Raw genomic sequence first — 18,233 nt, 5'->3', positions numbered from 1 at the left:
TTATTATTATTATTTCAATGACAATTCTTTGTTTTTCATATTCAAGAATCTTCTACCAGCTACCATACATATGATTGTTAACCTACTGTAGTTAGACACCTCTTTTACACATGTAGTCATTAAAAAATATATTACAGGTACTATAACTAAGTTACAAAGCCCCCCTAACATCCTCCTGAGGTATAGGCTGAACTTTGGCTCAGAAGGAAATGTGCCCTCCTACTGGGCCCCTAAGATCAAATCTTGATTTTATTTGGAGGCCTACTTGCCTACTTACCTAGTTAGTCGAACTGCTAACTTTCTAAAATCTGACAAAATCAGACTCCCAAGTGTTGTGGCTCTCGGCCAAAACTGTTGAGGCATAGGTTTATTAATCTTTCAATGTTTTATCCTTGAACTATAAACATTTACCTACCACTTACGCCATCAATTGTGTAGATGGTAACTCTAGGACAAGGTCAGGTGCTTCAGTGTGCGGCTGGATTCTGGACAAACACTCCAAGATGCCAACACATCATTAAAACAGTTACAGGGTTCATTCAAGCAGTGAATGTCAATGCCTCAACACGTTTTAGTTGTTGTATCCTTCTCAAAGTGAGTTTTTAAGAATTTTTATGGCGACCCATATCAATAATGTTACCGCAATAAAATGTACACAAAGCAACCTGAAACTTTGAAAATCAGAACCTTATTTAAAAGCTGTCAGAACCAGTCAAAAGCAACACTCTGTATACTCCTCTCTCTTTAGTGTATTTTAAGTTTTTGTGCCTCCATGGATAAGACAACAATGATTTTTATAAAGCAGTCTAAGCTTTTGATGACCTAATTTTATTTTGGTACTGTACTGTATTAATGCGGTTCTCAAAAATGTGTCCAGGTTCCAGTCACACACCAAAATATCTGAACTTCGTTACAAAAGCAGCAAATGTGCAGATGATAACTGGTTTCAATTTAAGTTCAAGGACAGCAGTGATGTCAGCATAAAGAAAGACGAAAAATCCTAAACTGGAATTATAATAATTGCTAGAGCTGCAGCAGCACTATTGTGCCATGCATCTAAAACATAAGAACATAAGAAAGTTTACAAGCGAGAGGAGGCCATTCGGCACATCATTTTTAAAGATTTTTGTTTAAGACCCTATACAAACTCAATGTATTGTATTTTCTCTTTCAACAATTAACAGTAGCTACCAAAATGTATGATATTGTAAACAGTAATATTACTATCTTGCCTTATCAAATGACTAAAAACTGAATAACAGTTTGTATAGGATACATTTAAATATCTATTGGGAATTTCATGTTGTGCGAGTAGGAGTCTGAGTGTCTGTGGATGACTGTGGATGTGTGTGTGTGTGTGTGTGTGTGTGTGTGTGATTGGGTCTACCACGTATTATGTACACTGATATCACTGAGATACAAAACTACTTTACTAACACATTAATAAATGTGATATATTGCCTGATAATAGTTAGTTAATAACTGTAAGTCGTCCTGGATAAGGGTGTCTGCTAAGAAATAAATAATAAAAATAAGTAATAGTGACTTGTGACAAGTGTAACACCCCCCCCCCCACCCCCCCTCTCCCCCAGTCAATCACTGTCAGCTGTACCAATGCAGATTACTCCACTCATAGTAATTTAGGGGATATTTAGATATTTGTACTTCTTGGGTCATTTCATCTGGAGGAGGAATTGTCCCCACCCCTTCTCTGGCTTCTTTCCTGTCAATAACCAATTAGCTGTTTCTCCTATAGAGTGACATTATTTCAGCCAGTAACATGCTTTGACCCAGAAGATAGCTGGCAGTGAAATGACCCAGGAAGTACATAAGTAACAGACTTCCTGGAAGGCAAAGTGAGCAAAACGTAAAGTACCTGTTTTAAAACAAACATACATATTTGCTATAACATGAGTTTCTTTAAAAATTGCACATAATGGAAGTGCTAAATAGATAAGAGTTAGAATCATTTTGTTAGCTACAATTACTTTAATCGATCCCTTATAGCATGTTGCTATGCAACCAAAGTTGTCCTTTCCAGTTATTATTTATACCTAGTAAATGTTATTTGGCATGCTTTATATTTCAGTACTTTTATCTTTAGTTTTTTACCTCCTTTTTATTTTAGTTCAGATGATCTTAACATATTTAGAAATTACAAAAAAAAAAATCTGCTGCTAAATAGTCATGTTTGCATCACATATTTAGCTGCAGATTTTATTTGTGGTTACAAATTACCTCATATGTTGTTTATCTACATTGATAAGCACCTGTGCAGACGGTTGTTACTACTTCTATTAATAGCAATGCTAACTACAAACAGCCTTGCAGATAGGTAAACCAGCTGCTGTTCTGTTAAGTTCCTAAAAACATACATGTACTGTATAGTATTATTGTAAAATGCAGGCAAGCCATTTTCAGTGACTACACACAAACATGGCTTAAACATATTTCACAGCAGCTTTTAGGACCAAAAGAAAAAACAGATGTGAACAGCAAAAAATCTGACAGGTGAGATAAAGTGGATGAACTGAACTACTGGAGGGGAATGTCTTATGTATCTCTATACTACATTACTCAAGCAATCAACACATGGCAGGTTTTCATGTAAGCTATTAGGGATGTCTTATAAAATATGTATCTACTTTTCCCAAACATGCAAGCAAAATAAAATTCACAAGTATGATATTACATGTGTATACTAGCGGACACACATTAACAACATGACCTCTAAAGTTAATTCAGTACATGCAAGAAAAACAAATTCACAGTTCGACCTGTTTAGTGAAACAGCCAAAATGTTATTGTTTGTCCTTTCCCAATGCATTCCTTTATAACATATAAGAAAAACAATTTCTCACCCATTTGCATTTTATTTATTTATTTATTATGTATTTATTTGTATTAAAGTTTAGCTATGGTTCTGAGAAGCTCAGAGCAAGTCAGCCTGTATGACCCCTCTTATCTACATCACTTACATTTACTCTACCCTGTAAGGTTATGTTACCTGCTTTTTGCTTCAGGCAACTCCCCACCACCACCATCACGTCAGGTACCTAATTTAGTTATATCTATCCTGATAGCTCTTGGTTTATGTTAAATGATGATTACTAAAAAAACATAAACATATTATTTGCCTGTATGCCTCTTTACATTGTAATGTATTTGCCTTTCTTGTTTTAAAAAAGTGTGGCTTATTATAAATGCTACTGATCTACTGTCCAGCTAAAAGCAAGTAAAAAGACGGCCACCACCTAAACAGTCAAATACTTTTTTAGCTGTGGTATACATTTAAAAAAGTAAGTAATTTCACGTACCTGTGCTGACATGTCAATCAGTTTTGGAAGCTGCAGTCTGTGTCCTTCATCGGTTTGCAGAAAGTCTAGTAAACTGCCTTCAAAGGAAGAGAAAAAACCACACATCCTGTTTCGTATATCTAAATGTATCACCTACAGTAGCAAGTCCCAACAAACTTTAGGCCTGTAACTGGTCAATATATATATATATATATATATATATATATATATATATATATATATATATATATATATAAAAAAAATGTAGTCCACTGAAATGTATAGTCTTAGCAGCCAGATAATTTAAGACAGAATCCTAATAGGTACTACAGTAGTTTTATACTTGCAAGGTTTGGATTTGTGTACGCATTTTTATCACTCACCTTGTTGTAATTTGTGGTGTTTATACAAGATCGCTGAACTTAACATTGAATGGAAAAGTAATGCAGAAGCAGTTCACTTCTCTTATTTCAATTGTCAGTGAGTTTGTTTTTTATTGGTGTATTGGCTGTAGAATGTATATTACCGGTGTATATATAGACCTTGCCTTCATATGGAACTTACATTTATAAAGCGTCCTCACAAGATTATTTATTTTTTAAATATCATATTATTTGTAAAATTCATTAATATTTAACTGTCTGAATTCTTATCATTATTGTGATGTTTTTTGGGGAGAGCAGTGGATGAGTTGGAAATCTATCCATCAAAAGGGGCTGAGACCTCCAGAACACATCCAGCATATAGTACTGTTGCTGTTATTTAAATAGAAAAACAGTTTTTGTGCCCAATAAAGCATGTTTTTCCTTAAATTCCACATAAGGAATGTCTTACCATTCACCATGAACTCCGTAACAATTAGTATCGGATCCTTGGTAACGACAGCATAGAGCTGCACCAGCTTGCTATGCTGCATTTGCTTCATTAGGTTGGCCTCTTCCAGGAAAGCTTCAGCGGGCATGCTGCCTTCCTTCAAGGACTTGATGGCAACTTTTTGGTTGTTCTTATAATATCCTGTAAGGACAAGCAACATTTAAGTTCTACAGTAGGAAATACTGTATATACCATTTTTCACTGGAAATTCACCAAGGAACCTGATCTGGGGGAAAAAAATGACTGTCAAAGTTTAATGTAAAAGCTGTTTCAAAGCAGTTCCTGTAAACACTCTGGATTTCAGGGCGATGAGTTTACAGGTCTCAATGTTGCTGGCTTAATTGATTGATAGAAAACATTAATTTATTACTGTTTTCTAATAGATCACTTGGGTCACTTGCTGAGCACCTGTGATGGAGATTATATCCAATCCAGTACGAAACTGGTAAATCTCTATTTCAATTCCCATGATGGTCACCAGCTCACCAACAGTTACAGTATTTTTCAGGAGGGAAAGTTACCCTAAATAAAGTAGTGGTTAGCAAGCAAATTGAGCTCTCCGATTTTCAAGCAGCCCATCTGTTCATCATCCCTGATATAAACTTATGGGATTATACAAGTGTGCATGTTCTACAAACCAGCTGTGCAATGTGCTACACATTATAAACACTGCAGAAAAGTCATATACAGTATTGGGGGTGAAGTGTTTAATTTTTTTTTCACGTAAGTCTAAGGTGCACAAGAAAGATGTATCTTCTTAAAGTTTGATGTGTTGACATCAATTTACAAAAAACAGTATGTCACTGCATTACCATTGAAGGTTGTGTGAAATGTATAAAATATGAAGAAATAAGAATCATTTCATGGAAGTGTTTCTAAAAACAATGCCTGACTGGGGACCATTAGTTAAATCGAGTGTACAGTACTCTTGTAATGTTTGCATGACACTAATATTATATATTTTATGCGTCCCTGACAAATAAATACATTAAATGAAACATTATGGAACTGGATGGATATTTCATAGATATGAATCCAGAATCAGCATTCAGGTCTGAGTCTGATAGATAAGTTAAGGCTGCTCTGGAGGAGTTCTGTTTGTGGATCATTTGAATAAAGCACTGAGGCTTTGAAGATCATTTCAATCTAAAGATTGACAGCATAGATACAGTATACAGTACACAAAAACATGCAAAATGTCAACAGTATCAATTTCTTTACTTTTGTTTATAATATTTTTAAAACAATTTGCTGAAACAGAATTGGGTATTAGTCCATCTTCGTATGGTGCATTGTTGGTACTATCACTTTAAGAACTGAATATTCTTTCTGTGAGGATGTTTTAATGTTAGTTACACCTGTGGGTAAATACATGGTGAGGAATGCCAGGACTGACTGAGGGAACAGCTGGCTAGGGGTCACTGTGACATTTTGAATTTAATTTGCTTTTAAAATAAATTAGTTTTGACTGGACTGTTTGTCTTCCTTAACCACCACAATAAGCTGCATGCACCTGGTATGCTTATTGAGAATAATACAATGATTAATGATGCTCAAAGGCTACAGGGTCTTTCAATATTACATCAAATACTTTGTTATTTTCATCAGAGTAAATTATATGAGGCGTATCTGTACTGGACCAGTTATACTATATATATATATATATATATATATATATATATATATATATATATATATATATATATATATATATATATATATATATATATATATATACAGTTGTAGTCAAAAGTTTACATACCCCAATGGAAATGTATAATTTCTACAAATTTCTCAAAATCAAAATCTTTTGTAGCAAAAGTTTTGCTTTGTGGATAAGTCATAAAGCTGGAGAAGGATACAAGAACATTTCCAAGCATTTGATTATCCCAATTTCAACTATTGTTTCTATTATCAAGAAGTACAAGACTCATGGTACTGTCACAACGCTCCCTTGGTCTGGCAGAAAGAAGGTTCTTTCACTAAGAACAAACAGAAGAATTGTGAGGAAGGTTAATAACAATCCAAGATTGAATGCCAAAGATTTCAAAGTGAATTGGCTGCAAGTGGGACTGGGGTTTCCATTTCAACCATAGGACGAGTATTGCATGGTGAAGGTCTCAATGGTCGCAGGCCAAGGAAAAGCCACTCTTAGGAAAACGTCACAAGGGAAATCGCTTAAAGTTTGCAAAATGGCATTTGAATGATGGATATGAGTTCTGGTCAAAGGTTTTGTGGAGTGATGAAACAAAAATCGAGCTATTTGATCATGCTGATAGTCGTTACATTTGGAGAAAGTCTGGTGAGGAGTACAAAAAAAAGAACACCATACCTACTGTCAAGCATGGAGGTGGTAATATCAATTTATGGGACTGTTTTTCCTCTAATAGCACAGGAAATTTAGTTCCTATACATGGTAAAATGTATTCCATAGCATACCAAAAGATATTGGCCAATCATCTGAAACCATCCACTACAAAACTTGGTTTAAAGCGCAACTGGGCGTTCCAACACGACAATGATTATTATTGCTAAAGGTGCCTCAACTAGCTATTAATTTCATTTTCCTTGTCAGGGTATAAATACTTTTGAAATAGCATTTTTGGAGTTTTGCAAAAAAATTGCTGAAATAAATAATTCTATTTCTTGTAACTTTTTTTCCTCATCCACAAAAGCAAAACTTTTGCTACAAAAGACTTATAATTACATGTTTTCTAGAAATTTCTAGAAATTATAAATTTCCATTGGGATATGTAAACTTTTGACTACAACCGTATATATATATATACCTGACCCTGAGCAAGTCACTTAACCTCCTTGTGCTCCGTCTTTCGGGTGAGACGTAATTGTAAGTGACTCTGCAGCTGATGCATAGTTCACACACCCTAGTCTCTGTAAGTCGCCTTGGATAAAGGCATCTGCTAAATAAACTAATAATAATAATAATAATAATAATAATAATAATAATAATAATAATAATAATAATAATAATAATAATAATAATATTCAGACAGCCTTTTGCAGAAAGCTATACACCTCAGGTAGCTTGGCCCATTTATTCTTCATATATATAGCACAGAGTGCTCTTATAATGCGGTCACACACCAGTAGACTGCATACATTCCCTGAAAGTATGCTTGTTTGATTTGAAATGCAGCTATTTTTAATGTCCTACCCTCAAAACCACTGTACTGCTGTTTGTGTAATGGAAATATGCTAATGAAAGCAAGGTTGGTAGCTGTATACAGTACATATACAGCTATGGCCAAAAGCTTTGCTAAACCGAGAATGTTAGGAATAGACACAAAAAAAAATAACACAATTTAGATTTTTTATTCAACATCATGTAATTAAAGAAACTGCTCAATGATATCGCAAAAGTCTAACAGAAGCCATAATAGTACAAGTAGTACTGTATTTCATGTTAGATTTCAAAATGTCACATTTAATATTTTTTTAGTATATGAAAAACTACAAAGCGGTATGTAATTCAATATGTTGACATTATTCAGAAGGTTTCATTCAACTTTATGAAGCAAAATTAGTTTTGGCCATAGCTGTATATAGGATTTATTTATTTATTTATTTTTAACTTTCATATACAGTTAACATACATGCAATTGTATTGTACTGGTAGACATGAGTCCATAAATGTAAATAAGTATGACTATAACTATAAATATGGTCATATGCAGTGTAGATTTACAGTATGTTATGAAAATGGTATGATTTAATGTTTAAATGCAGGGTCATCTATGATTTCAAACAATCATCAGTTCTTGAGGCAGACTAAATGTTTATGCAAATGACAAAGTGTGAAGGTATCTTGTGGATTTAGATCTCTTTTTAGTTTTCTTTATTAGGAGGGCAGTGCTTAATTATGATGTCATCACTCCAACATTCATTGATGAAGGAAACACTTACATGGACTGATTTATCATCTGGCCAGAAAATCTCCTTGCAATATAATTTGTAGAAAAATACAGAACAGATCAAAGGACAATGTATTGCACTTAATAGCTTTACAGTCAAGCTGTCTCAAAATTGACCAGTAATGCCCTCTTACCCAACTGTATACTGTTTCCACCACAAACATTCTGAGTGTAACAATTTAAATGGTTTTGTATCTGACAATGTCGTTTTTAGCACTGGGCAACAATGATTTCTCCTGATTTCAGTGGGTAACATGTTTTTGTATGTGAGGGGCCATGTATAGTATTTGCAATGATGATGTGAAGTCCCACTAAAAACAAGAACACAAATAGGTGAGGACTGTAAAATAAATGATGCAGATAAATAAAATGTAATACATATAATATATATATATATATATATATATATATATATATATATATATATATATATATATATATATATATATATATATATAACTAGTAGGTTAGACCAGAGGTAAGTTACAGTCGTTCAAATTAAATAAAAGGCTTCCCTCTTTTTAATTTATAAACACATACTGTATGTGTAGCAGAAAACTTTATGCCAAGTAAACAAAAGTTTTGGACAAATGAACATTAGTGGCTGTCGTTGTGAAGTGGTGTGGGGAAAGATAAAGTACAGGACATCATCCCTATGAAGAACAGAACTCACCCATCCACACCTCCCCAAACTGCCCTGCGCCGAGTTTTTTCACCATCTTAAGGGTCTCTCTGGGGATCTCCCACTCGTCCTGCCCCCATGGTGTCAGGGGTACTGGAGCTTTGCAGGGCAGCGTCAGTCGCTGGCACAGACCGTCTGATTCTTCTAGAAAGCCATGCAAGAAAAGGCATACAGTGAACAACGGGGACTGTGTGTTACTGTGACATGTATTTGTTTAACCCAATATTGCAATTATTAAAAAATATGGCATGGACAACAATAAGTTTGCATACAACATTATATTGCAGTGTATACTGCATCTTCCATACAAACAGTTTTCCACTATTGAAATTCATTAAGTGTCTTCAGTTCAATAAAGTGTTAAAGAAACTTTGTTTCATGAAGATAGCTGTCTATTAAAAGTTCCAAACAGTGAGTTCAAATTGTACCATGTGAAGGAAAGTCTTTTTGACCCTTAAGCATTGCCTTGTTTTTACTATGGTACAAAAAAAGGTATAATAAAATGTAGTTTAGGATAGCAATTTATTGAAATAGGCGAGCATTGTGTACACATGGTGCTGTATGCCTATAACCCAGAAAGAAGCTCTTCCCAAGATTCTGCCTTTTGAGTTTTATTCTCAGGGGTGGGGTGATGTGGAAGCATGGGAGGATACTTGTCTATCTTATCTGAGTGTTGCTATGTTTAACTGCTAGGACTTCCTTGTGAGAAAATACTTACTTGAGTAATGTTGCACCAGCTGTTTCAGAGAAGGGAAGGAAATCTTAGGGGAGATGTAATAGCCACCTTTGTCTAGAGAACGGATCTTGTAGTGTTTGACTACATCTCCGTGTGATGAAGAGGGATCCCTCACAGACAGGGAGAAGGCTCCTGGAAATAAAGCGGCATTAGTATATGACATCACATATTAAACTAATTCAAAGCAGACTCAGCTTGGGGAGAGACCCACCTTTGGTTGTTTCACTCTCTCTAATCAGAAAGGCTCCTGGTTTGTTCCCTGGGGCGAGGAGCAGCCGTTCCGTTTCTTTCCGGCTTAAATTTTTAAAGAACCATCTGCATTTATAAAAGATTGTAAACATTTTAATTGTGTAAAAATAAAAATAGCTCAATCTCTCAGTGACTTATTTTATATAATGCTTTACAATGGTTACCAGTGTATATATGCACTGTTGGGGTGATGTGGTATTAAGGTTATTATTCGCAATATCTGTAATACACTCCATTATAGTGTTAAGTAACCAACAATTTCAAACACAGAAACAGAATTCCATACATTCACTTTCGAAATTCACCAAACTCTTAAACACTCTACAGGAATAATATTGTACTGAACATTCAGTACAAGTTATAGTTCATTTCTAATACCAGAAAACAAATTTGAATAAAGAACGTGCCTTTCCTCCTCCAAGGTATCCAGTCGTGTTGTATAAGTACTTGGAATATACCCCTCCTTTCCAGATACTAAGGACTTTGCCAGCCACCAGTCCCCATTACTGGAAAATACAACAACCATCATTTAATATTGCCTTGCATGACTGGGTCAACGCATAGATCTTACACCTAATGTTTAAAAATGAAACATAAATCTCATGGAACATATTTGAAACACATTTTAACATTTATTGTTATTATATTTCAGATTATATTTTAGACACACAAAACCACAAGTGTTACCAAAATAAACACTACAGTGTAACATCACAAAAACGTATTGTGAACACAGCATACTGTATAGTTTATAAAAAGTCACTTACTCTTTTAAAATTTTAAGTTTATCCCCTTTATTGAACTGCAGGTCATGTTCGTTAACTGGCTCATAATTGTGCAGAGCAATAACAATTTTCTCATCTAGAAGTAAAGAACAAACCTTTTACTTGTACAAATATAGTAATGTAAAAAAATATATACACAGTATATATATCATCTTATAACATATAACATCTTATGATCAAATTCAAAATCATCTCCAACTGGTCTTCTAAAATAAAAATACATCACTGTGCCGATCTCTCCTCTGCTACATTATTTTCTTATTGCAGTTCACATTGTTGCTACTGTATTACCACTAGTTTTAATAATGTGTTGTTGGGTTTGATCTGGTCTGCACTTTGCATAGTTCAGGACTAGGTCAAAACTCTATAAGCTATAAACAGAGGGCTTCAGGCTCTGCCAAAAGATTGATTCATTGAAGACATTTACTGTATTAACAACATCATTAGCTACATTATTACCAAAGCAACATCTCAGAATCTCTGTGGAAAGTATCAGAAAGTGGTCGGGTTTCCATACAGCTTAGAAAGTCGATACTCGCTCTCCAGAGTCATTGTTTATGTGACGTACCACGCACATTCCATGCACATTCCACGCAAATACCTCGCACATTCCACGTGCTATAGAAAGTGCACGTCTAAAACATTGTACGACTTTAAGGGGTGGGTAAATCATCTTCTCATGCTAAAAAGCCATATCATTTTATTTTTATTTTTTTTGCATGGAAACATGTCCAGAAGTCATACATCATGCTTATAAGACTTTAGCAGTGAAAATTTCATTTCTCACGCTACTTTCTACTATACGTAAAGGCCGTACCACCAAGCAATCCTATATTATCTGAGAGGTTCTTTGACCAAATAGGAAAAGATAAGTATACAATAGGAGGGGTTTACATACCTCTCACATTCATTTTTTTCTATGTGACACAATTTATTCAACGTTTCAAATTATTGCCATTTGACTCGTAAAATGATAGTGCTTTATAGTTTGGTTATTTTATAAGCAACGTTATAAAAAAAAAATACTGAAGCTATAACAAATAAAAAAAATGCAGCCCTTTGCAATAGATACATAAATTAATAACAAAGCCCTTTGCAAAGCACAGATATTTTTGTTCCTCCTATTACACTTTTGTTATCTTCGTGTTTGGTAATCGGATAGCCGCTTGCTTTAAACTTAGACTTTTCTGTCCCCTGAGATGCAATACACTGCACAGCAGCCTTAAGTTAAGTAGTATCTATGTATTAAATTAGCAATACTGGGAATTTGTTGCCAGTGGCCTTATTATGACTGCATGCTATCGACACCACCAGGCTTGAGTATCCACATACTTTAAAGTCAAACCTCTTAAACCTAATTCCTTGAGGAAGATTTGTTTTAAGAAGAAAGAAAACATGAAAAGAAAAAAACGGTTGGTTCCACTGAATTTGTTAAAAAAAAAAAACAAAAAAAAAACACAGGCTTAACATTAGCTTGCTGCAAGACATAACACAGTTGCAGAAAGTCCACTGTCCCTGCGGAATTATTCGGATTCAGGAATTTATTACTAGTAGTAATAGTCGTAGTCGTCGTAGTAGGGAGGGCGAACAGAGTGGTTCATCCCTATGAGGACAGCATGTGCGTGTTGTCAATTCAGCAGTTTTGAAACCGATGTAAGATTATCCCAGTAATCAATCGCAAAACACACATCCACACACACACACACACACACACACATATGTAGTGGGAAATGTGGGTGAGTGGGGTAGCCTACCAGTATTTAAATGTACTGTAATAAACATTTGGACTAGATCATATTATCATTAACCTAAAGTGCTGGTAGTTAGCTTCGTTCATAGACTATATGGATCAGGATTGCTGAAGTTACGGTTCTGTAGGAAAACGTGTACATATATATATATATATATATATATATATATATATATATATATATATATATATATATATATGCATGCTACGTGTTTAATAGGTTTATAATAAATATACATGCAGTCGAAACATGTTTAGCAAGTAATACACGGTTAGTATACATTTTTATTTTTATTCTGTGGCCAAATAAGGCAGGCTGCGCTGTCAATGTTTTAAGACCTTACAACTTTGTGGAAACCCAGTTTAAGAAAGCTGCACGATATCAGTAGTCGCACAAGGCCACGTTGGAACTCAGACACAAACATTTAAATATACCCTCTTGTGTTTTAATAGTAATTAGGTTATTTGCATTTAGAAAGAGAATTTCTCAGGCTAAAAGAAAATTACATAGAAACACACACAAACCAAAAGTACTACCAAAATAGAAAAAGGTGAGACTTTTTTTCTTCTTTTTCCATGGAAATTACCCAATTGGCTAATCTTGAATATTGTGGGGCAGTGTTCAATTTGATAATTTTGGATCACAATGCTGCCACTGGTACAAGGACAAAAATGGCAGAATTAACTAATTTCAATTAGCTTTATATTAAGTAGAAATGCATTAAAATGTAGAACAGTTCAGTACCTTCATGCAGGCATTTAAAATAATAATAATAATAATAATAATAATAATAATAATAATAATAATAATAATAATAGCCAACATTATCACACAGTGTTGTACAAAACTATTGCATGTAACTATAGTATAAAAGTTTGAGCTTTAGTAAACTAAATTAACATAACTTGGTAAAGAACATACTGTATGTATGAGATACTGTAAAATAAGTAAAACACTGCATCCTATATTCAAGTTTGGAATAAAAAGCTTTGAAAATATAGCAATTAGTCTTTAAAAATAGATCGGTACTGAGGAACCATGGATTCATTTTATTGATAGAAACTTTGAAGCAAACTCAACCCTTGCATTTGATCCAAGAAGTGCACAAGAAATTATGGCACTGCTAAAGATAACTGATGGTTTAGCCATTTTATGCAGTGCTAGCATTAATTAATCACACACAGTTATCATAGTTTATTGTATACTTTCTAAGGATCGCACTATTAAAATGTAGGCCTAATTCTTCAGAAATAGAGAGACATATTGTTACAGCATGACATCCAGCGTTTAATAATATATTGACATATGTAACGTGCATAATTTACCATGTTCTGGAGGATGTATTCTCGGATCAACTGGAAGCTGTAAAATACAATAGTAGTTAGATTAGATATAGTCGCAGCTAGATTATTATTATTATAAAGAAGAAGAAGAAGAAGAAGAAGAAGAAGAAGAAGAAGAAGAAGAAGAAGAAGAAGAAGAGATTTAGAGGTTGACTAAAGTCTCTTTTATGGATTATTATCTATACACATTGAAAATCAACATCTATGCAGGTTTTTACAATTTAGATATATAGCATTCAAAGATGCTTTTTAAAGCTATGAACATATTTACTGTTGATAAGACACTTAATTATTAATTTAATTCATTTGAATGTGTCAAGTTTGTGACAGTACTGTCTAGTATATATCTCTAAATAAATAGAATGTTTTCCGTTTGAGAGCGTGTGGTTGCCCCTCTAATAGTCTCACTTCTATTCATGCAACAAGCTGTTTTTATAGCATGCTTTATTTCGCTAGATAAGGCCTGGTCAAATCATACTTTATTTATTTTTTAACTTACAGCAAGAGGTCCACGGAGGGGGTATGTATTGTCTGGCAGCCCATTTGCTCCACCGAACTGATTGTTTTGCGCCTTCTGCTGACTACTGCCAGTGCAACCCATCCTTAAAAATAGCAAGACAAGGCACATTAGTTCATAAGCAAATGTATACATTTTTTTTACCAAATCCTGACTGATTTGTCAACATTTAAAGATACAGGTTATTGTATCTCTTTTTGATCAGCCAATTCCCAGATTCTAGGTTTCCAAAGCTGTTTTTGCAGTTTAATAACCATCCCTAGTATATTCAAATAGTTCATATTTCAGAGAGCTGGAAGAATAAAGTTTTCTGCTTGAATGAAGTACTGAATTATAAAACCAGATCATATAGTGCAAGGAGTTTGGCGTTCTGCCTGTTGGCCAGTTAAAATTCACAAGCTAAAAGTGAAAATAATATGAATACTTTCCTCTTTGGTGTAGGTAACATCAATTGCATCAGAAAGCAACAACCACAATCCATCTAAACATGATCTTATCATGCTTCAGCAGTTTGTCATAAGCAGATCTTTTTATCATTACCAATAACTGTGGCATCAACAGCAAACAACTTTCTTATATATATATATATATATATATATATATATATATATATATATATATATATATATATATATATATATATATATATATATACACACACACACACACACACAGTTGTAGTCCAATGTTTACATACCACAATGAAAATGTATATTTTTCTAAAAATTTCTCGAAAACAAATAATTATAGGAAAAATCTTGGTAACGCTTTACATTGTGTGGCATAAATTAATTTTAAAGAGATATGAATTTTCATATTAAAAAATGTTAAATTAATATGCAATTGATATTAAATTTACTTTCAATTATTCCTTAGTTACTTTCCATTAACATTTAAGTCAGATTAACTGTATTTTTAATTTTCAAGAGTAACAAAACGTAATATAAATGGACGTGATATGCAATTACATTTTCAATCGACATTTGGTTAATGTTTAGCAAGAAACCAGCTATTGCATATTCATTAAATATTAATTTAACATTAATTTAATATGCAATTGCATATCTATTTAATATTCGTTTATGCCAGGCAATATGAAGCGTTACCAAAATCTTTTGTAGCAAAAGTTTTGCTTTTGTTGAGGAGGAAAAAAAGTTACAAGAAATAGATGTCTACAGTTATTTACTTCAGGGATTGTTTTGCAAAACTCCAAAAATGCTATTCAAAAGTATTTATACTCTGACAAGGAAAATGAAATTAATAGCTAGTTGAGTCACCTTTAGCAATAATAATCGTTGTCTTCTTATACAGCTTGTTTACAGAACTGCTTTTTCCATCCAGCTAAAGAAGGACTTGTAGTCCAAAATGTCCTGATATAATAGATTGATTTATTTATTTATCAATTATTCACATTTTTGTGTACCTACATTCAGTGGCGTAACCAGGATTTTGTTTCGGGGGCAGGGTGGAGGCAGGCGTTTTTGAATTTTTCAAATCAGTAACAACAGCGAGGCGACAGGCAAACTACTTTCTTATTGCGTGCACAATGCTCAGAATATATTGTAAAGCAAAAACATATTTTAACATCCAATAGTCGAAAACGATGTTGTGCTTAACACTTCAACAAAAAGAGACAGCTTGTCTCAATCTAGAACACCTCCGATTATACGAAACAATAAAGCAAAGAACGTCTGTCCACAACTGAAAACAATTTGAACGCATAGGTCCATTTGACATTGTAATGATTTAAACACTTCATTAAAAATAAGTAATTCAAATGTCACGTTTCTGTCATCTCCTTTTGCCCCTATTATGATCAAACTGGATTTCAATTTCATCTACTTAGAGGGCATAAAGCTATGAACTACTACCATGAACTACGTTTCTTACACTATACTATACACACAATTATTACATTATCAAAATATTCAAAATAAGTAAATCGTATTAAAGAAAAAACACCTTGAAATTTACAGAACCATGTCTAATCTTCTGTTTCCAGCTGAAAATGTGTTTTTTTTTTATTTCATCAGGGGATACTTCAATGTTTCTGTGTTCTGAGAGCAGAGTCAGTCCGTTCAGTCTAGATTCTGACATTTTATTCCTCGATTTAGTTTTAATTCTTGACAATCTGGAGAAGCGTCTCTCCACATGAGTGTTGCAAAAATGTGCAGTAGCTGGAAATGTTCGTAAAGAAATGTTTTGTTGCAGTTATTCAAAGCATCTATGTGGAACAGGTCAAGTATTTGCCCGTTTAGACCATGTTGCAATTTCGGATTCCATTATTGCCAAAGTGGATATGACATCATCTGGGTATAGGTTTGAAAGAAACTCTGCAGAGTCTTCAGTTAGCATATGAACATTACAAGGGAGGATGCAATTAAGAGGACGGCAAGGACGGCTCTGTGTTTCGTAAAATGCTCCTTCATTTGAGATGTACAGAAGTCCAGTAGTGTTATGAACAGGTTCTGGCGATAGTATTTTTCACAAGCCTTTCGCGTATCACTGTCCGTGGGTCTCCACAGTGGTCTGAACTGAATTCCGTATTCAGTTGCTTGGGCACACTTTTAGTCCCGTCCGATACTGTCCGACACACTTTTAGTCCCGTCAGATACCGTCCGACACACTTTTAGTCCTGTCCGACACACTTTTAGTCCCGTCCGGTACTGTCTGACACACTTTTAGTCCTGTCTGACACACTTATAGTCCCATCAGATACCGTCCAACACACTTTTAGTCCTGTCTGACACACTTAATCCCGTCCGGTACTGTCTGACACACTTTTAGTCCCGTCAGATACCGTCCGACACACTTTTAGTCCCGTCCGGTACTGTCCGATACATCTTTAGTCCTGTCCGGTACTGTCTGACACATCTTTAGTCCCACCCGGTAACACATACGAATACATATTAAATAGCTTCTTACAGATACAGATGTATATTTAAAGATTATTTGATATATTTTACATAGCCTAGTTTTTGCAGTGGCAGAACTCGAAGTATTATTATTATTATTTATTTCTTAGCAGACGCCCTTATCCAGGGCGACTTACAATTGTTACAAGATATCACATTATTTTTACATACAATTACCCATTTATACAGTCGGGTTTTTACTGGAGCAATCTAGGTAAAGTACCTTGCTCAAGGGTACAGCAACAGTGTCCCCTACCAAGGATTGGACCCACGACCCTCTGGTCAAGAGTCCAAAGCCCTAACCACTACTCCACACTGCTGCCCGTAGGAACGTTGCGAACACGAGCTGTTCATGGTTCTGAATGAGAGGTAGATGAACCTACCCATCTGTTTACATAATAATTCATTAATTGATATGTAAATATACATATGTGTTATTTATTATTCATTGTTATTCTTATATATATCTACATTAAATTACAACATTTTCAGAAGGCTACAGTAGGCATGTTTTATTAACGATGGTTTGTAGTTGATTCACTGTATGATTTGTCACTTGATTTAATGTTTTTAAAAAAAGGGATGAAAAGCTTTCAGAAATATTGACAGACTCCAGTGGGTCGAAATGCAAGATGTGGACTTATAATTCTGATTCTGAAGTCTTTAATTGAAGAAAGAAAGTCTTACTCATACCTCTTACCAACAGAAATTAAACATAGCAGTAGCTTAACACTGTCAGATTTATCAGACGAGACTAAAGGTGTACCAGACGGTACCGGACCACACTGGGGCCAGGAGCTCAATGAAAGTAAAAATTGCAGGGGCTCCCGAGTGGCGCATCTGGTAAAGGCACGCTGCGTGGAGTGCAGGATGCACCCTATAGCCTGGACGTTGCCGGTTCAAGTCCAGGCTATTCCACTGCCGACTGTGGACGGGAGCTCCCATGGGGCGGCACACAATTGGCCGAGTGCCGCCCAGGGGGGAGGGCTTAGGTTAGCCAGGGTATCCTCAGCTCACCGCGCACCAGTGACCGCTGTGGTCGGGCCAGGCGCCTGCAGGCTTGCCTGTAAGTAGAGGTGAGGTGTCCTCCGACACTGTAGCTCAGAGGTGGCTGCAAGGTGGGCCTGCAGAGTGGATCAAGATCAGCTTTCACC

General features: G+C 34.8%; 1 protein-coding gene across 3 annotated transcripts in view; it reads right to left on the bottom strand.

Moving 5' to 3' along the window:
• The window catches only part of LOC117410400 (tyrosine-protein kinase Blk-like), a 37,876-nt gene that overhangs the window by 5,732 nt on the left and 13,911 nt on the right, over positions 1-18,233 (bottom strand). For 2 of the 3 annotated variants that reach the window (XM_034016904.3, XM_059025598.1), the window contains exons 2-10: positions 14,147-14,249; positions 13,630-13,666; positions 10,536-10,629; positions 10,176-10,274; positions 9,731-9,834; positions 9,502-9,651; positions 8,775-8,927; positions 4,131-4,310; positions 3,318-3,394 (exon numbers count right to left, since the gene is read on the bottom strand). In XM_034016904.3, coding sequence (XP_033872795.1) covers positions 3,318-3,394; positions 4,131-4,310; positions 8,775-8,927; positions 9,502-9,651; positions 9,731-9,834; positions 10,176-10,274; positions 10,536-10,629; positions 13,630-13,666; positions 14,147-14,248 — 996 coding nt within the window. In that variant the 5' untranslated portion in view covers position 14,249. Of the gene's footprint in view, positions 1-3,317; positions 3,395-4,130; positions 4,311-8,774; positions 8,928-9,501; positions 9,652-9,730; positions 9,835-10,175; positions 10,275-10,535; positions 10,630-13,629; positions 13,667-14,146; positions 14,250-16,126; positions 16,673-18,233 lie in introns of those variants that run through there. The other variant, XM_059025597.1, reaches the window with a different exon arrangement.

The sequence above is a fragment of the Acipenser ruthenus genome, chromosome 6 (genome assembly GCF_902713425.1).
Source record: "Acipenser ruthenus chromosome 6, fAciRut3.2 maternal haplotype, whole genome shotgun sequence".
Taxonomy (NCBI): domain Eukaryota; kingdom Metazoa; phylum Chordata; class Actinopteri; order Acipenseriformes; family Acipenseridae; genus Acipenser; species Acipenser ruthenus.
This window is presented reverse-complemented; position numbering and strand designations above follow the sequence as displayed.